Source organism: Schistocerca nitens, chromosome 4 (assembly GCF_023898315.1).
Source record: "Schistocerca nitens isolate TAMUIC-IGC-003100 chromosome 4, iqSchNite1.1, whole genome shotgun sequence".
Taxonomy (NCBI): domain Eukaryota; kingdom Metazoa; phylum Arthropoda; class Insecta; order Orthoptera; family Acrididae; genus Schistocerca; species Schistocerca nitens.
The window spans coordinates 562,816,718-562,835,503 of NC_064617.1; the positions used below are offsets into that span (position 1 = coordinate 562,816,718).

The 18,786-nt window shown below is 42.6% G+C and overlaps 1 protein-coding gene across 2 annotated transcripts in view; it reads right to left on the bottom strand.

The window, feature by feature from the left end:
* LOC126251436 (protein cueball) overlaps positions 1–18,786 on the bottom strand; it is a 294,851-nt gene that overhangs the window by 20,983 nt on the left and 255,082 nt on the right. For both annotated transcript variants that reach the window (XM_049951861.1, XM_049951860.1), the window contains exon 2: positions 863–1,072. In XM_049951861.1, coding sequence (XP_049807818.1) covers positions 863–875 — 13 coding nt within the window. In that variant the 5' untranslated portion in view covers positions 876–1,072. The remainder of the gene's footprint in view (positions 1–862; positions 1,073–18,786) is intronic.

Sequence of the window (18,786 nt, forward strand, 5' to 3'; positions counted from 1 at the left end):
GTTGGCCTCCACTTTTAATGCTAACAAGCTATTATTTTGGATTTGTATATTTTGATGTTTTAACAACATCATCGGTCAGGATGGTACTGCATAAATGCAAATCCCATGAACAATGATTATAAAACTTTTTTTTTGCTTCTGCTGAAGGCTTTTGACCTAGCATATTGTTTGATTCTCCCCGATTTTAAATTTAGCTATGCATGTCCTCCATTGTAAAACAGTACTGTAGTGGCCTTCGCATCATGAAGACCAAACACCAAGCTTATGTCATTTCCACATCTAGTTGGTTGTCCCACAAGAAACTGACATTGAGCTTTCAAAGCCCTCAACGACAAAAAGTTTCCACATTGGAGGTTTACATAGGTCTAACAGACCTAATGACTGTAGACATTAATTTCATCATTCATTACATGTTCCTGGAAGCGTTTTCAGAGAAATTCTACCCATTCTACTTGCAGAGTATATAGTCACTAAAGTGTAAGTCAAACACTCTCCTGAAATTTTTGCCACATTCCATGACGACGGAAGTCTTGGACATGTCATTTGGGCTTGGTGCATTGATTTATGTTTTGAATTTGGTCATTAACACCTATCACAGAGTTAAAATCACTCCCAACAATATGATTTCCATTAAAAGAATCTTTCAGCTGTTTAAATACTCCACATGTACATTTATTATCTACTAAACAGTTCTATGATGATAATCAACAGAGATTAAAATAATTTTGTCATATGCTAGCACCTTTAAATTTCCTTGACATTCGCTAAACTAAGTGAGTAGCTGCATATTTGCAGAGTCTATTTTCCAATAGAAGGAACAAATTATGTAAGTTCTTCTCAAAACATTAGAAACCCAACTTACCAGAAATAATCATTTTTGGTTCTTGCTCTGGAATCCCAATTTTGTAGCTGTAAATGTAAGAGTCTTTTCCCTTCTTATCCACAACATAAATTTCATCACGTTGATTGTACGATAATTCCTGGACACTGTCAAATCCCCCATCACTAATTCTTGTTTCATTGCCTCCAATGATTAAGAACTGGATTTTACTGTCCACAGCAACAGCAAGATCTGTGGAAGAAATTAGGTTTAAAGTAACTTCTGAAATGACACAACACAAATTATCTTACTTAATTTTCAGCTCTATATACTTTAAAAGCAGAGCCTTCTCTCTCTCTCTCTCTCTCTCTCTCTCTCTCTCTCTCTCTCTCTCTCTCTCTCTCTCTCAAAATATTTAAATTATTTGGTGGAATGAAATCAGGAATCAGGCTGTAGTTAGAGGTTATCTGCTCATCTTTGCTTTACTTAAGTGTTAAACTACATAATTATCTTCTGGCAGACTTCAATATGCAAATTTATTGAATGGATCCAAGGGAAGTCCAGGTTTTAATTGGCTTATGAATTTGTCATTCCTTATGCATGCATTTTTCACTAATTGGTATCAAGGGCAGAACCAGGGTGAACTGGGGTAAATTAATGCATCTGTATTTGGTTCCTTATAAACATGTGCAATGTTCCCACATAGATATAGATCAAGGGTCAGAACTCTCTAGACGGCAGCATCCTTTTTTTGTAAAATGTGGATAAAATGCATTATTTCAAAATATTTTCATGAGAGCAAGATGGAGCAAAACAAATAAATCCATTTACAAGTGCAGTATTTTGGTTCAGCTGTGTTTTATTGTTTTGTTTTATCTGTTCTACCAAATATAGCCAAGATGGTGTTTAGCACCATTATCAAAAATCTCAAAATTTCTTGAACAACTTAATTCAGATATTCATGCAATGCTCTTATAAACATTCAGACAGACATATGTCACATATTTTTTTGAACAGTGATGCACAGGTTTTCTATTAAAACCAACTGTGAGAAAGAAGACACTGTTCCACACTGTGCTATAAGAATGTGCAGTTTCATTTCCTTTCTCACAGTCAGTTTTAACAGGAAATAGAAAAGTTATATTTACAGCTAATCAGCTTATGATTAGAACACTACTATTAACACACAGCCCCCCCCCCCCCCCTCAACTGCTACTAGGGAATCTAACAAACTCTGAAATCCTACCCATTTTCAGATTAAAACTATGCAAAATATTGTCACTAAAGTTACTATCCTCAAAGATGCAGCAGCAGGAGAGAACTCTCGTACCCCATTTGCCAATGATCCCAACCGATTCACCCACTCATGTTTAGCAATTTCAGTTCCTAAGCAAGGTTTTATTTGCCATAACAATAAACAGGACTCAGGGTCAGAGAGAGGGGGCAGGAGATAGACTGAGGATAGGAGGAGGTGGAAGAAATTAGGGGGTAGGAGGAGATAGGAAGAAAGAGGAGGTAAGGAGATTGGAGTGCATATGCAACTCCCACGCCTATTTAGCAATTGTGAAGTATTGCCAGGTTCCCTAGTAGGGTATATTTATGTAACAAGCAAGACTTTCAACTTCCTATCTATCAGGACAGATTATTAAAGTTTAATATGTCATAGATGCTGAGGTTAATAGATGAGAAGTAACTCAGATTTGACGAAGTTGACAAAGACAATTAGCTGTGTTATTTACACAAAAACCATCCTGACTTTCACCCTAAACAACTAAATGAAACCATAAAAATCTAAATTTGGATGGCCATATGACTCCACAGCAGCCATTTAGAACTGGCATTACAGTTGGAAATTGTACTTAATATGACATTCACTCTGTCACTTCACGAACAGTACACAATACACCATCTGCCACAACTGTGCAGTGGCTTGTGGAAAGCAGATGTACTGTAGATACACATGGATGGAAGCCCTTTGTTATACTGGTTAAGATATTAAGAGCTGAAAGTAAATAATGTTACCTCAGTTTGCCATATACAAATCCATAATACTATACTACTAACCCATTAGTCAAACCATACTTATCTACATTGTCCAGGACTTAATTTAGTTTCACGTATTATTCCATCCCTGCCCCCCCCCCCCCCCATGCCGCCGCCTCCAAATGTGTACTAATATTCTGGGAACTTTGTTGTACGTTCTTCATAGCACTCATTACGGGGTACAATAAATGGTTGTACTCGAATGAGGACTGTGTACAGTGGTAATATGAAAGCGTAGTTTTAAGATTTTTCAAATAAATTCATTTTACATCTACATACATACTCCACACACAACACTGAAGTGTCTGGCAGAGGATACTTAGGATAGTACTATGTTTTAAGGTTTCTTCCCATTCCAATCGGTTATTGAGTGCAGGAAGAGTGACTGCCTAAACACCTCTACAAGCGCTGTAATTAATCTAATCACATCTTCATGGTCCCTGGAAGTGATACCAACGACATGAAAAGCATCTTCAGATTCTCCAGGCAACACCGATTCCTGCGATTTTTAAAGTCTGCCAATTCAGGGTTTTTCAGCATTTCTATGATGCTCTCCTGTGGATCAAGAAGCCCATTTCCATTTGTGCAGCCGTTCCCTGTATATATCCAATATCCCCTGCTGGTGCTATTTTGTATGGGTCCCACACATTTTCTTGGAAATCAAAAAAATAAGGCAATCAGATGGATGCAGTAATCACAGGTGACCACAAGGGTGGGGCTTGGGGGCAGGGGGAGGGGTGGCGGCACTTGCTCCCCTCACCTTCACCTAGAATGTGGTTGGGTGGAAGGACGGAATGAAGGGAAATTACGGTTTAACATCCAGTTGACATCAAGGTCATTAGAGATAGAAGACAAGCTCTGACTGTTTCAAGGATGAGGAAAAATCTGCCATGGCTTTTCAAGGGAAATCACAGAAAACCTAAATCTGGATGCCTGGACGCAGATTTGAACCACTATCATCCCACATGCAAGTCCAGTGCGCCAATCACTGTGCCACTTCACTTGGTAGGATTCTGCATTACAGCATTTTTATTCCATACTGAATTCTTACTCTTCAATTCTTTAAGATAGAATAAATTTTTGTTACCTACAAAACATAGTTTTTGTAGCCCAAAATTATTTCAAATTGGTCAGCTCAATTATATAAAAAAAATGCTTTTCCCCTTGAGGATAAAAGTCTCCCGATACCCATGGCCTCAGTCCATGACGTTTGGATGTTGTTTGAGAACTATTTCAGTAATTTATCTATAACCCAATGGAGATTATTCTCCGATAGCCCTCATGAATGAGATTTACACCAGCATCAGTGTTTAATTCTGTAGGTTGGAAACGTTATATCTGATCTTTCATTCCCTCCAAATCTGCTAAGGGCCTGAAATCAGCGAAGCAAGGGAATTTGGGCACAGAGAGTTTTAACGCAACTGGCCACTGTGTGGCACTTAGGCTACACTTGGTACATTCAGTATTACGTTTTGATCCGCTGATGGCAGTCTGCCCAAACTCATAACCTGTGTGATCCAGACTGTTAAACTATCGTAAGTGTTTCATTATGATGTCCGGCCTCTATAACAACTTTGTCTTCTATTGAAAACTGTAATGAGCTTACTCATAAACTTAAATTCCGGACTTAACTAAAAAAGTAGGTTAATAAAACTTTAAAATATCACGAAAATTTAGTGGAACAACTTGGACCTAGGAAGTAACTATTTTACTGTATGCTGATTATATACAAGATCTCGCCTTTCGCTGACAGTGTGCTACCAATTACTGCCAAACAAGAGCCCGTGCTGATGAAGTTAGCAGACCAGTACAGAGACTAGAAAGACTAAGGCTGCGACCCCTCTGGATGATGATAAATCGGAGACACGAAACTGGAGAAAGTATTTCAGTCTCTAGAGAGCCGACGTACTATAATACTTGAGGTATCGAGTATCAGATGCTTTTCAACGGTTATCAGCTTATGCCGATTGAGCAGCACGTCTGTCGCGAGAGAGCAAGAAGGTAAAAATATGGACTCGGGTCTCTACCCACACGTGCTGATATGCTGGTTTGCTCCGCGCAGAACGCGTTTCGTGGATCGCAGACTTTCAGTGCGCCGGCGCGCGCCTTTCGTAATAACGGGCTCCACAAATAATGACGCAATCTCCCCCCCCCCCCCCCCCCAACCGCTCCGCATGCTCTTGATAGCAGCAGGCGCCGTCTACCGTTGGCGGGTGTGGCTCGCTGACTACTCGCTGCTGAACGCGAAGGTCACGGCCGACTTCTGTGGCGGCACGCCCACCACTGCTGCAGTTGTGCCACCTTGCAACAACTATGTTACTCTCCTCATTGCAAGGGGGCAAAAGAAAAATTAATGCAAGGAAGTGCATCAAACTTCATCTTTATTCACAACTCGTTCTCTTGCTTTTATTCCCTACTTTACTTGTTAAGGAAAACAATGCAACCCTCGACCGTGTCTCGCGCTGCACGAACCGGCATCGTTCGTGAATCAGGCATAGTGACAGGCACATTGCCTGTTACGAACAAATTATTTGTTTCTTGATGCTGCCGATCATATTATTTACATATGGTACATTAAGCATTTCGAACTGTGTCCTCTGTAATGTAAGTTCACAATAGAGCCTACCCAGCGACCCAAGTTTCTTTGATCTCTTATTTGTAGTTGCTATCTTGCTAACTAACACTGAGTCACAATGGAAACAAATCTAGTTTTGTCGTGGAATTACAAGATTTAGCAATAAGATGTTCAGAGCTTGTAATATGACAACAAGAATAATAATTCAGTAATATTCAACCTGGATTAGGCACTACGACATGTGAAAATGGCTGGTAATAAGTATGCCATTGTCTTTGTTGACATTGAGAAATAACATTACTCTACTGATAGACCTACTCTCATGAAGATCCTACAGGGACTAGGACTACACCCTCTGCCAGGCACTTTATTGTGAATAGCAGAGTAATCACGTAGATGTAGATTTGAAGATCCATAATACACTCCTGGAAATTGAAATAAGAACACCGTGAATTCATTGTCCCAGGAAGGGGAAACTTTATTGACACATTCCTGGGGTCAGATACATCACATGATCACTCTGAAGAACCACAGGCACATAGACACAGGCAACAGAGCATGCACAATGTCGGCACTAGTACAGTGTATATCCACCTTTCGCAGCAATGCAGGCTGCTATTCTCCCATGGAGACGATCGCAGAGATGCTGGATGTAGTCCTGTGGAACGGCTTGCCATGCCATTTCCACCTGGCGCCTCAGTTGGACCAGCGTTCGTGCTGGACGTGCAGACCGCGTGAGACGACGCTTCATCCAGTCCCAAACATGCTCAATGGGGGACAGATCCGGAGATCTTGCTGGCCAGGGTAGTTGACTTACACCTTCTAGAGCACGTTGGGTGGCACGGGATACATGCGGACGTGCATTGTCCTGTTGGAACAGCAAGTTCCCTTGCCGGTCTAGGAATGGTAGAACGATGGGTTCGATGACGGTTTGGATGTACCGTGCACTATTCAGTGTCCCCTCGACGATCACCAGTGGTGTACGGCCAGTGTAGGAGATCGCTCCCCACACCATGATGCCGGGTGTTGGCCCTGTGTGCCTCGGTCGTATGCAGTCCTGATTGTGGCGCTCACCTGCACGGCGCCTAACACGCATACGACCATCATTGGCACCAAGGCAGAAGCGACTCATCGCTGAAGACGACACGTCTCCATTCGTCCCTCCATTCACGCCTGTCGCGACACCACTGGAGGCGGGCTGCACGATGTTGGGGCGTGAGCGGAAGACGGCCTAACGGTGTGCGGGACCGTAGCCCAGCTTCATGGAGACGGTTGCGAATGGTCCTCGCCGATACCCCAGGAGCAACAGTGTCCCTAATTTGCTGGGAAGTGGCGGTGCGGTCCCCTACGGCACTGCGTAGGATCCTACGGTCTTGGCGTGCATCCGTGCGTCGCTGCGGTCCGGTCCCAGGTCGACGGGCACGTGCACCTTCCGCCGACCACTGGCGACAACATCGATGTACTGTGGAGACCTCACGCCCCACGTGTTGAGCAATTCGGCGGTACGTCCACCCGGCCTCCCGCATGCCCACTATACGCCCTCGCTCAAAGTCCGTCAACTGCATATACGGTTCACGTCCACGCTGTCGCGGCATGCTACCAGTGTTAAAGACTGCGATGGAGCTCCGTATGCCACGGCAAACTGGCTGACACTGACGGCGGCGGTGCACAAATGCTGCGCAGCTAGCGCCATTCGACGGCCAACACCGCGGTTCCTGGTGTGTCCGCTGTGCCGTGCGTGTGATCATTGCTTGTACAGCCCTCTCGCAGTGTCCGGAGCAAGTATGGTGGGTCTGACACACCGGTGTCAATGTGTTCTTTTTTCCATTTCCAGGAGTGTATTATCCAGCTGACAAATAGCAGCAGACCACGAGTTATGTTCAGAGGAAGCCTTTCCAAGAAATTTTGTGTAGGGCCGCTCATAAAAAAATCGGTATTTTTCCATAAAATACAGATATCTCTCGCTTTTTCACCGATCTATCGATATTTTTGCTTTATATTATATTTTTTCCGCAATTTTCGATAAATATCTGAAATTATTCGTTTGAAATTTTAGTATAACATAAATTTACTTTCACTGTGTGAAGAAATCACGTCCAGTCGTTCTATTTGACTGTGGGAAGCAAATATAGATGGCACAAAGAAGAAGTCAGATTGCAGTTGGGGGTGGCAGTATGAATGGAATAACAGGATATCCAATGTGAAGAAATAACACACCAGTTCGTTTAGAAAACAATCTTTAACGCAATGCGTTTCTTCACATCGACATTCTTCGAAAGCAGTTGCTGGAACTAATGAACAAAAATCTAAATGCAAGGTTGGTCTTTGTATTGTGCGGAGACACATGAGGGGAAATACTGACGCACTCGGCGCTACCACAGGAACTTCACCACGCAACTGCTAGGTCACTGGCGTTTGCAGAAATTGAAAATCAGGGAAGTCGACATGGAGTGTTCCAGGCAAATCCGATATGTGACGAAACCGAACGACGGACATATCGGACACCTTTTATTGTGCCATTGTTAGCAAAATTGCTAACGCCAAGCGTGAACGTGCATCGTTTTCCTTTCAATTCTTGTTCTAAGGGGGATAAGCGGGCTGCTGGTTCGTTGATGCACAGAATATCTAATAATAAATCAAAATCTTAAGTACACAGCTCTAAAACTGGCAGTATATTTACAATCTGCTTTTTTTTTTTTTTTTTAGCCGCAACGTCGATATTCTTTCCGCCGATATATCGATAGTTTCTCGATATATCGTGTGCCGGCAAAGGCAACTTTCAAAATATCGATATACCGGATTCCCGGTATTTTTAAAAATATCAACACTCCTAGTTTTGAGATCAAGACAGGGAGACGCTCTCTCTCCTTTCCCCTTCAAATGTGCACTACAAAAGGCAATAAGCTAGTGGTGGCAGGTGTTAACTAGACAGGGAATTACTGATTCGATCTGTCTGGGGCTTAACCACAACGGGTTCAATGTTGATTGCCTGGCATTGGCCGACAATCTGCCACTTCTACCTAATTCAACAGAAATTTCAGTGATTCGGCCCAATGTTCTTAGACAAGCAGCAGCAGCAGCAATGGTAGGCCAAACATACATCACGAACGGAAGTGATCCTCCTTGCCACAGCACTTGGAGTTGAGAAGAGAAAAGAAATAACAGGTTTAACTATCTGGAAGAATTGCTGGATCTTTCTGAGAGAAAGTCATTACGAACTAGGATTAACAAGCTGGACCTGGAATACCAACTGACCCAGAGCACCTGTAACAAGGAGAGTGTCTCTCATAACAAAAATGAAGCGCTACCGGACGGACACACACACACACACACACACACACACACACACACACACGCGCGCGCGCTCAAGCCCTATATACTTCGGAGAGTGTAGAACTCAACGGCAAGGGTCTCACAGACGAACTTGAGAAAGAGAATGAGGAAGATACTGGGACCAGTTCCAGGAAGGTAACGAATAAAAAAGACGACCAAAGCAAGACCTCTACAAATACTGCACACGTGAATAGGAAATGACATACAGCCTTGTGTGGATATGTCTACAAGATGTATCCCAGAAGGTTGACGAATCAGCTTTTCGCATACTGGCAAAAGACGATGACCAAGCCACCATGGTTGACGGAAGTGGGAGGCACGGAGATTTAAAAGACCCGACACATCTCATCTCATGAAAGTGCTTCAGCAATTAAGTCCCAGGGCAAGCTACCAACAAAGACAGGTGTCCTCTGGACAAAGGAGGAGAAGGAACACAGTCGGAGGGCACGCAACTAATGGGCAAACATCAAAACCCACTACAAACACCATAGTTTAATTTTTTAAGTAACAAAGAGTCTAGGATCGCATGTAAGTTGTTTAAATTGATTATCAGGTGATAGGTTTCGATCGTGGTACGATCGTTTTCAAACCATTAACTCTCCATGACGGCAGCTGGAGAGTGTGTGGCGAGGAGCAGCCAGCAATGTAGCGCTGGTAAACACTTACATACGTTCTAAGATATAGCTTTTATTGTTTAAAAAATTTTAATTTTGATCACTGTTTTCAGAGAGAGTGTTCTAAATGACACCATAGTTTTAAGTCGTGGCCCTCAGCTGATCTACGCAAAACAAGAAGAAGAATAATGATTTAGTAATATAACTTAATGATTCCAGTTGTTTTAATGGCGCAAGGGAGATGGTCAGACCCGGCGCTGGCACAAAGCCAACGTCTATCGAACGACACTAAGCGGGTCGCCGAGCCCAACGCGGAGTATGTTATCGAGTCACACTCTCTGCGGTACTTCTGAGTGATATCGACACAACTCAGCACAATTGTGACCAGAAACAACGCGCTACAAGATCTCCTCCTGATTTCCGGAAAAGGCAGTTAATACAATCACTTGTTCTAATCCGTTGCATCCGAGCCTACTGCGTCCGCGCTTTTAGCGCGTGTCAGTCGTCTTGGGCAACGATCGGGAACCGGGCTACAAATCTGTCACTGCTGAGCGACTGCAGCGCCTGCGCCGTGGACCACTATGGTATTTCTACGTTCATCCATGCTCCTGTCTGCTCAAAGCTTGCTGACAAGGCGTTTCCTGGCTCTATAAAGTACAAAATTTATGTACAGAAGAGAAAAGACAAGGACTTAACGTCACTCAATAACATCGGCAGTCTGAAAACGGCCTGTCGCAGCTTACATGAACCACCTTCCTTATTGCACTTTGAGTGATCTATGGTTGTTCTAGGCGTTTACAGCTCAATGCTGCTGCTGCTGCTGCTGCTGCAAATACCCAGTTTATAAGACGACTTGTGTTGAAGTATTGCTAATTATCAGTTTGAAGTCGTGGTTGCAAACAAGAACCAGCAAAGGATGGAACGACTGGTAGAAGCCGAAGATTGGGTTCTGGATGAATGTAGGAACACTTTAAAACGAATTATCTTAAAAGGATAGGACGACGAAAGGCATCATCGCATTTATAGCATTTGTAGATTTAGAGAAAGCTTTTGGTACTGTGAACTGGAATACATTCTCTGGGAATTCTGAAGGTAGCAGATAAAAATAAACGGAGCAAAATGTTTTCTAGAATTTGTACAGAAACCAGACGGCGATTTTAAGAGAAAAAGAATATGAAAGAAAGAGGCAGTAATTTGTAAGAGTGATACAAGGCTGTAGCCTATCCCTCAGTAGGATAAACATTAATCTAGATATCTACAAATGTACTACAGCTCTCTAACGTATCAGCCCCTTAATGACTGCAGAGACAATGTCAGAAGTTAGATTAATTACAACGCTCGCACAGGCATTCCAGCAATCCCCCTCCACATGGCCCATGCGCGAATGTAACGGGGGGAAAATAATATGCAGTACAAATGCAAATACCCTCTCTCGTGCTATTACTAGTGTAGTTTTAGACGTAGTCAGCAACACAGTTGAACAGCAAAATCGTAGTAAATTAATGAATTTCTGAATTATAGGATGTCGAGAGACTATTCCAGCTGGGCAAGCATACACGAATGATCTCCCGTGAGAGGCTCGAGAGTTTGGACACTACACTGTTTAGCGTTAATAGGCTACAGAAAACTAGAGTTACGGGATTTGTGACGAAAAACGTGAGATTAAAACAATAACATGTATTTCATCTTACATATTCTTTCCTATCACAGGCTGTTTGTGAATCAGGATTCCATACCTGCGTATATGCAAATAAAATCTATAGTTGTACTGCACACGTTTCAGATTCGAAACCAGGAAAACTAGGCATCATGAGGTGGGTACAGCATGAAGGGAAGAGTGCAATACACACTTCTGGAATTAAGTCACCTCGCGCAGTTAACTTGTCAGATTTTATTTTCTGCAAGTACCAGTAAAACCCCGATTCTTTAATGAATCTAACTCACATGTATGAAACAGCTTCAAACACGTGACTACTTAACAAATGAGTTAATGTAAATATTTGACGTTAAGCGTGTAGGCGAGGGATGTTTAGAACAGCTTTGAAATTATGTGTAAAGTTTGTTGGAACAAGCGAAGTGCTCATCCTCAAAAACTTGAAGAATGAAGTCCAGGTATTTGCGCACAGTCAATTAACGCTGCCTCGAGACAAAACACAGTTTCTAAATATAATACTTGTCTTAAACCTGTAAAATAGGATTACACTTCTTAATGAGTACATTGTAACACAAATTTCAATTTTTGAATTCTGTCAAAAACTGCGCTAAATATTGAAAATCGAGGCCGTTAGATAGGCAACCTGCAAATTGGTATTTGTTTCCAAATTCAGGGATAGTGTCTTACTAATATCAATTGCATTCATTTCAATGCGGGATTTTTTCCACTACCGTGGCGGCGAGGCAATACAGGAGTACGGGGATATACTGTGTTGTACAGTAGAAGTAAATTGGGGCATTGTTGGCTCGCGTGCGTCATTGCCAAGCGAGACCGCATTGCTTGTAGCGTCACGAGAGTAGAGGTTTTGAGATATTACTTATTTGTACAAGTATCGATACCAAGTATTCGATACTTTTCATAGTATCGTAAGAAATATTATGAGTATCGGTATGGGAAGTATCGAATACCGTTGTGGAATGTAATAACCTTTCAGTGGAGTTATATTCACCGACAGAGAAACGTGTGAAAAGACGTCATGTTTTAGGCTGCCTATCAGAAATAGAATGGTTATTGTAGAGATGACATTTCATTAGGAACATAGTTTTGTTGCTAATGATGCCACGCCCGCATCTCGTGGTCGTGCGGTAGCGTTCTCGCTTCCCACGCCCGGGTTCCCGGGTTCGATTCCCGGCGGGGTCAGGGATTTTCTCTGCCTCGTGATGGCTGGGTGTTGTGTGCTGTCCTTAGGTTAGTTAGGTTTAAGTAGTTCTAAGTTCTAGGGGACTTATGACCACAGCAGTTGAGTCCCATAGTGCTCAGAGCCATTTTTTGAATGATGCCACGAGTGGATCTACATAGACTGGAATTTAAGCTAAGGCTTATATATTATTTCTGTCTGGACTATTTATCTTTAGATGCTTACGTTTGTATTACATTTTATACCCTGGTTGGTTTATGCAAAAACAGTGTTACGGTGAAACTTAACAACACTTAAAAACGCAGTTCATATCTTGTATTGTCGGAATTGATAATTCTGTACAGATACTTTCGGGATATTGAAACAGTTTCATGTATTAATATCGATGCCGAATGTCTGATCGAAACTGGTATTCGAACGACCCTAGCCAAGAGCAATGCTAATTGTATATTATGCTGGTCAGGAAACAAAACGTTTCTTGATATGTTCTTAACTGTCTTTCAAAATATGACGCCCTTCAAATTTCGGTAGGGCTGGCCCCGATTGCGACGTTCACTTTCGCAGTAAGGGATAATAATAGGATGGAAAAGAAGTACTAGGCGAAGTAATGTAGAAAAGGTTGTTTGGAATGACTTACGCTAGTTTATGTTCGGTCTCACCGCGAAATTCGCAACGTGTTTCCATGGCTGACCAAGGGGCAAGGGGCTCATACGGTAGTTTGCAGGGGAGGGGGGAGGGGGAGCAGACCCTTGGGAGGGTGGGGGGTGACGCGTTGCAAAAGGGTGCGTTGGTGTATGACGTGGCCACGCCATGGCGTACGTGACGGGCGACATGGAGCCAGGAAGGACACGGCGGTGACAGCGGGTAAGCAGAGCGCCACCTGCCCCCTTCCAGCACGGCGCTATCAGGAGCGCACAGGCGTGCACACGCCCGCAGAAAAATGCGAACCAAGCCTGCGGCGCCCACGCTATCCCAGATTCCAGACGCCTTCAAGCGTCTTGCAGGCACCAAGCTTCGAGGAAATGAGTCAGCACGGTTATGATTCTTGCCACACTGTGGACGTATCAGCATTTTTGGCTTAGTCCACACTCTGCCACTCAGCTGTCCTGTGTGATAGTACGCACGGCTTGAAAGATAAGCGCAATTTGGGGAATACATAGCTTGTAGCATACAAGCGAGCGCACCTCTTTACTATGAATAAATGGTGACTAACGTCAACTCACTGCTCGGAAAGCAACAACGGTCTCTAATAGTTACACATTATTAAAGCTTACAACGGAGTGAATAGTAGGCACCAAATGACAGCATAACGAATGATCTGAAACGTAGGCATATTTAGGCTGACCAGGCGTCCTGGTTTCGCCGGGACAGTCTCTGTTTTCACATAAATGTCCTGGGGTCCCGAGAAAATCATTCCGGACGTATAATTGCACCGGTTTGTAATCTATAAACAAAATGCGCGCAACTGAATTTTCATTTTAATCAAGTATTTGTGAGAAAACAAATTTCCGAAAAGTAAAATGTTATAGAAATATGTATTTTTTCGCAGTAACGCCTATAGGTCTACCGCATTTGGTTTAACTCGTCTTATGCCTAAAGGAAGAGTAAACGCTGTGTTGAAAAGAAAAGCAGGCATTACCCATCCCTGCCTTTAACTTGCTGACCTTCCGCTTTATGGCCCTCGAGGCAACAAAAACCAAAACCGAATGACGTGTAAAGGAACATCACTTAAACCATTTCTCCTAAGGGGACTGCAGCCATGTGGAAGTTAATTTCGTGAAGAATGTGAGCGATGCAGCGTGCGTTGACAGGGCTTATTGGATATTGTTTAGCATGTATGCACGCTTGCCCCAACGATCAGCAGTCAAACGAAATCTTAACTTTTAGTATGAAACGTGTGATTCGTATCTGATATGTTATATTACATAGTTTTTAGGATTAATAAATTGTACCTAGTATCCGTTAAGTGATTAAGCATTGAACAAAATATATCCAGGCTATTACAAGAAAAAAAGTATATGTCAGTCTTTTTTATTTAATGAAGATACATTCCTGCGATGGGCTTTTCAGCTCTTGCATTGTCATAGGCCTAGTATCGATTTCAAAGTAACGCGGCAACTGACAAGAAAGTGTAGTAAATGCAGTAATGAAATTAGATGTGAAGTATAAACACAAGTCCCGGTTTTCTCTCTTTGAAATCTGTCCAGCCTAGGTGTATTCATAGTTACTGTAACAGTGCAATAAATTTAAAAGTTAGTAAAGAGGACACGACAGTTGCACAGTTCTTAACGCTCAGTTGTTCATGTCGCCATATTTCTGTGATGAATGAATTTCACTGAACAGTTGTTTGCCTCCCTTTAAGTTTAAAAAAGTCATGGAATTCCGAACAACTATTTCAAATTGACTTTCATCATCAGCACTGCTCTCAAAGACTCCGCTTTCATTTGAGTTTTCTCAGATGTCCGTACCTTATTCCTCAAAGAAAAGACACCCTCGACTACTGCATTTGTACGGGAAGACTTAACACAAATACCGCAATCTGCTCCCTTTCTTAATTTGCTGAGGTGTGACAAACTGCTGCGTATTAACACACTCTTGGATCAAGCCATCATGGTTAGTTTTGTAGTTCGGTAACACATTCGTAGGAGACTAGCAGCACTTTTGCACTTCATCCCATGTAGGTATATAGTTTAGAAGAACTGATTAAAATCATGCATATTGGCATTGAAATGTAGTGTAGATACTTTTACAATGTTAGAGATATTAAAAGTTATATACTGAAGTGTCACATGACCTTGTGGGGACAATGGCACTCGACCACGAAAACCTGAACTGTCCCGACCAAATCTGGATATCTGGTCACTGGCCTGAATATTGAGGAGAAGTGCAGAAAAATCCGGCAAGTGCGTGTTGGACTCGCGCGCGCTCTGAGGGTTCCGTACAGAATTACGAGGGTAAGTCAATTATTATCCGCAATTTAGTTATATTTTGTTTATTTTGGTAGTACTGTCGTTTTACGTTGATGACGCATGCTTCGTTTATTTGTTGTTATGTCTTTGCAGTTCTCAAGCTGCTAGGTTAGTTTCGTTATCGCTACCGTGCTGTTAATCATGGCTGCTCCGCTGTCTATTTGCACCAAAGAAGAGCAACATTCAGTGATCCGTTTTTGTGGTCGGAAGGCGTATCAGGCGCCGCAATTAATGGAAGAATTTCGGTACAGTACGGAAACAGTGTTTTGCCACAACGGAGTGTTTATGAATGGAGTGAAAAATTCCGAAATGGTCACACAAGTGTTACGCACGATGAAGTTGCCGGACGACCGTTTACCGCCACAAATGATGAAACCATTGAGCCTTCACGTGAAATGATTCTCTTAGACGATTAACTATTGACGAAGTGGCAAATCATCTGCAAATCAGTCACGGTTCTGCCTACGAAATCATCCAAAACACACTTGGGTTTCATGAAGTTTGTGCCAGATGAGTCCCAAAACAACTCGCACAGTTGTATAAACAAACGCGCTTGGACATCTGCAAAAAACATCTGGATCGCTATGGTAACGAAGGGGACAACTTCTTAGACAGGATCATTACTGGTGACGAAACATTGATCCATCATTACGAGCTGGATAGTAAACGGCAGAGTATGGAATGGAAACATCCAAATTCGCCGTGCAAGAAAAAGTTCAAGACCCAACCATCCGCAGGAAAACTGATGCTTGCGGTTTTTTGGGACGCACAAGGTCCATTCCTTGAACATCATGGGGAAAGGGGCACAACAACAAGTAGTGTACGTTACAGTGATATGCTTACTGCCAGGATAAAGCCTGCAATTCGAAGGAAACGCCGAGGACTGCTCTCAAAAGGTGTTGTGTTGTTGCACGACAATGCTAGCAGCTCCCACACTGCTGAAACGCTCCAGAAACTCAAATTTGAAGTAATGGATCATCCTCCATATAGTCCCGATCTTGCCCCTTCTGACTATCACTTGTTTGGTCCACTCAAACAGGCTTTAAGGGGCCGGGCCGTTGATTTGCCTCGGACGAAGCAGTGAAAGAAGCGGTGCATTCCTCACTCGCACCTCAACCGAGAACCTTCTTTTATGAGGGCATCAAGAAGCTTGTACAACGATGGACCAAGTGCGTTGAAACGCAAAGAGACACTGTCGAAAAATTATGTTCTTGTAAGTTTCCTATTTGATTACAATAAAATTTTATAACTACCTTGCGCATAACAACTGACTTACCCTCGTATGTACGAGGTGCGACTAGAAAAAAAACCGGACTGATGCTGGAAAAAACATTTATTTACAATTATTTACAATTTCATGTTATCTCCTTCAATGTACTCTCCTCCTCGGTCTCTACACCGCTCCATACAAATTTTCCACTGTTCATAGCAATGCTGCAGATCATTTTCGGTAAGTCCATACATTACTTCCGTCGCTTTTTCTTTTACTGCTTCAACAGTCTCAAATCTAGTTCCTTTCAAAGCTGACTTGACTTTAGGGAAAAGAAAAAAGTCACAGGGGGCCAAATCAGGTGAGTAGGGTGGATGATCTAAGATGGGAATGTTGTGTTTTGCCAAAAACGTCTTCACTGACAACGCACTGTGAGCTGGGGCATTGTCTTGGTGAAGGATCCATGACTTTTTTCTCCACAAATCGTTCCGTTTTCTCCGTACTCCCTCACGTAGGGTAGCCAGGACGCTAATGTAGTAATGCTGATTCACTGTTTGTCCCTCTGGTACCCAATCAATGTGCACAATCCCTTTGATGTCAGTTTTTGCTGACAATGGTCTGCCAGTGCGAGTGTCATCACTGTTGTCTTCGCGGCCATCTTAAAATCGTTTAAACCACTCAAACACTTGTGTTCGCGATAAACAATCATCGCCGTACACTTGTTGTAACATTACAAAGGTTTCACTTGCAGATTTTCCTAGTTTGAAACAAAATTTGATGTTAACACGCTGTTCTTTCTGTACACTCAACATTTTCCGACGCACAGACAAAACGTCAACAACTTAAAACAGACGCCACGGGCAGACTGAGTGCAGGAGGCAGATGAAACTCGAGCAGTAGGCGGAGCGAGAGTCACGTGACAGGCCACGCGACTTTCAGCCTTATTGCATTCGTTTTATTGTTTCACCAGTACTAGTCCGGTTTTTTCTAGCCACACCTCGTATATAGATAGTTCATTTGTATGTTCGTATCAAGGAGCTTGCGAGAATCAAAGTAGGTGACAGATGGCCCAACCTTTCTACTGCATTGACTTACAAGTTTAATTTTTTTACAACGCGAAGGGACCACAGACCTTAGAATTTCACATTGAGAAAGAGATATGAAACAGACGGTCAGACAGATAGAAACCAAAGTGATCTTACAAAGATTCCGTTTTACCGTTCGACGTAAGGAACCGTAAAATATTTACGTCACATTACGCACTTACAACACTTCACAATATGGTCACTTTCAGCCACGTTATCTATCTTGTGATGTAGATAAATTACATCATTTACCGGCCTTCTCATCATTGAGTTTACTGATGTCACTCTTCACTTCGCTCCCGGTAATAGTTTCATCTCTCAGTATTTCTGTAACTCTCTTTCCAAAATACGTCATACACTCTACGACATTCAGGGCTTTGGACACGCAGCACTTTCTGAACTCCTTAACTGAATTTGGTGTTTCAAAAACCGAAGGGCAAAACTTCAGGAACAGATTCGTCGCATTTAAAAAACAAAAAAATCCGGTAAACATGGGCTCTGAAATACAAACCTTAGGAAGTGTGAGCACTACTAAATCTTCGATACGGTGAAACAAATCTCGTTTACTACAAAGCTCTTTGCTTTCCATGTTTTGGGAGGAGGTAGTATGGACCAAAACAAGAAAATATGTCCAGTAATCATGGCTCTAAACTGCATGCCTTAGAAGCTATGAGCACTTGACCAATAGAAGAGATGTATTTCACGGTAGCGAAGATGAATCTGTCCTCACCTCTCGTAAAGTAAGAATTTAGAGCAGATGTCTACCAGAATTTTTCCTTCTTCTTGTATCAAGAATCTATTCATGAAGTTTTGCCGTCGAGTTTTGAAACAGCCTGTAGAATCTGGCATACTGGGCGCCATGAAGAGAAGAGAGTACACTCACACAGTAACGCTGACTGATGCCTTTTTAAATTTGTCAGCCAATCGAAACAGTGCTAAGCGACATCGAACACCTGCACTTTTGAAGTCCTACCTGCAGGCGAAGGGACTAGGCCTGTCTTTAGTGCAGTAACTTTGTTCTTTATTTCACGTGTTGGTGACATTCATAGGTGACAAAGCTCGCTCATTTACTGAGCAGCGCACCAGGTCTGCGATTCCAGACAACAGCTAGCTAGTAAATCATTAATTCTGTTGTCATCCAATATACACTCCTGGAAATTGAAATAAGAACACCGTGAATTCATTGTCCCAGGAAGGGGAAACTTTATTGACACATTCCTGGGGTCAGATACATCACATGATCACACTGACAGAACCACAGGCACATAGACACAGGCAACAGAGC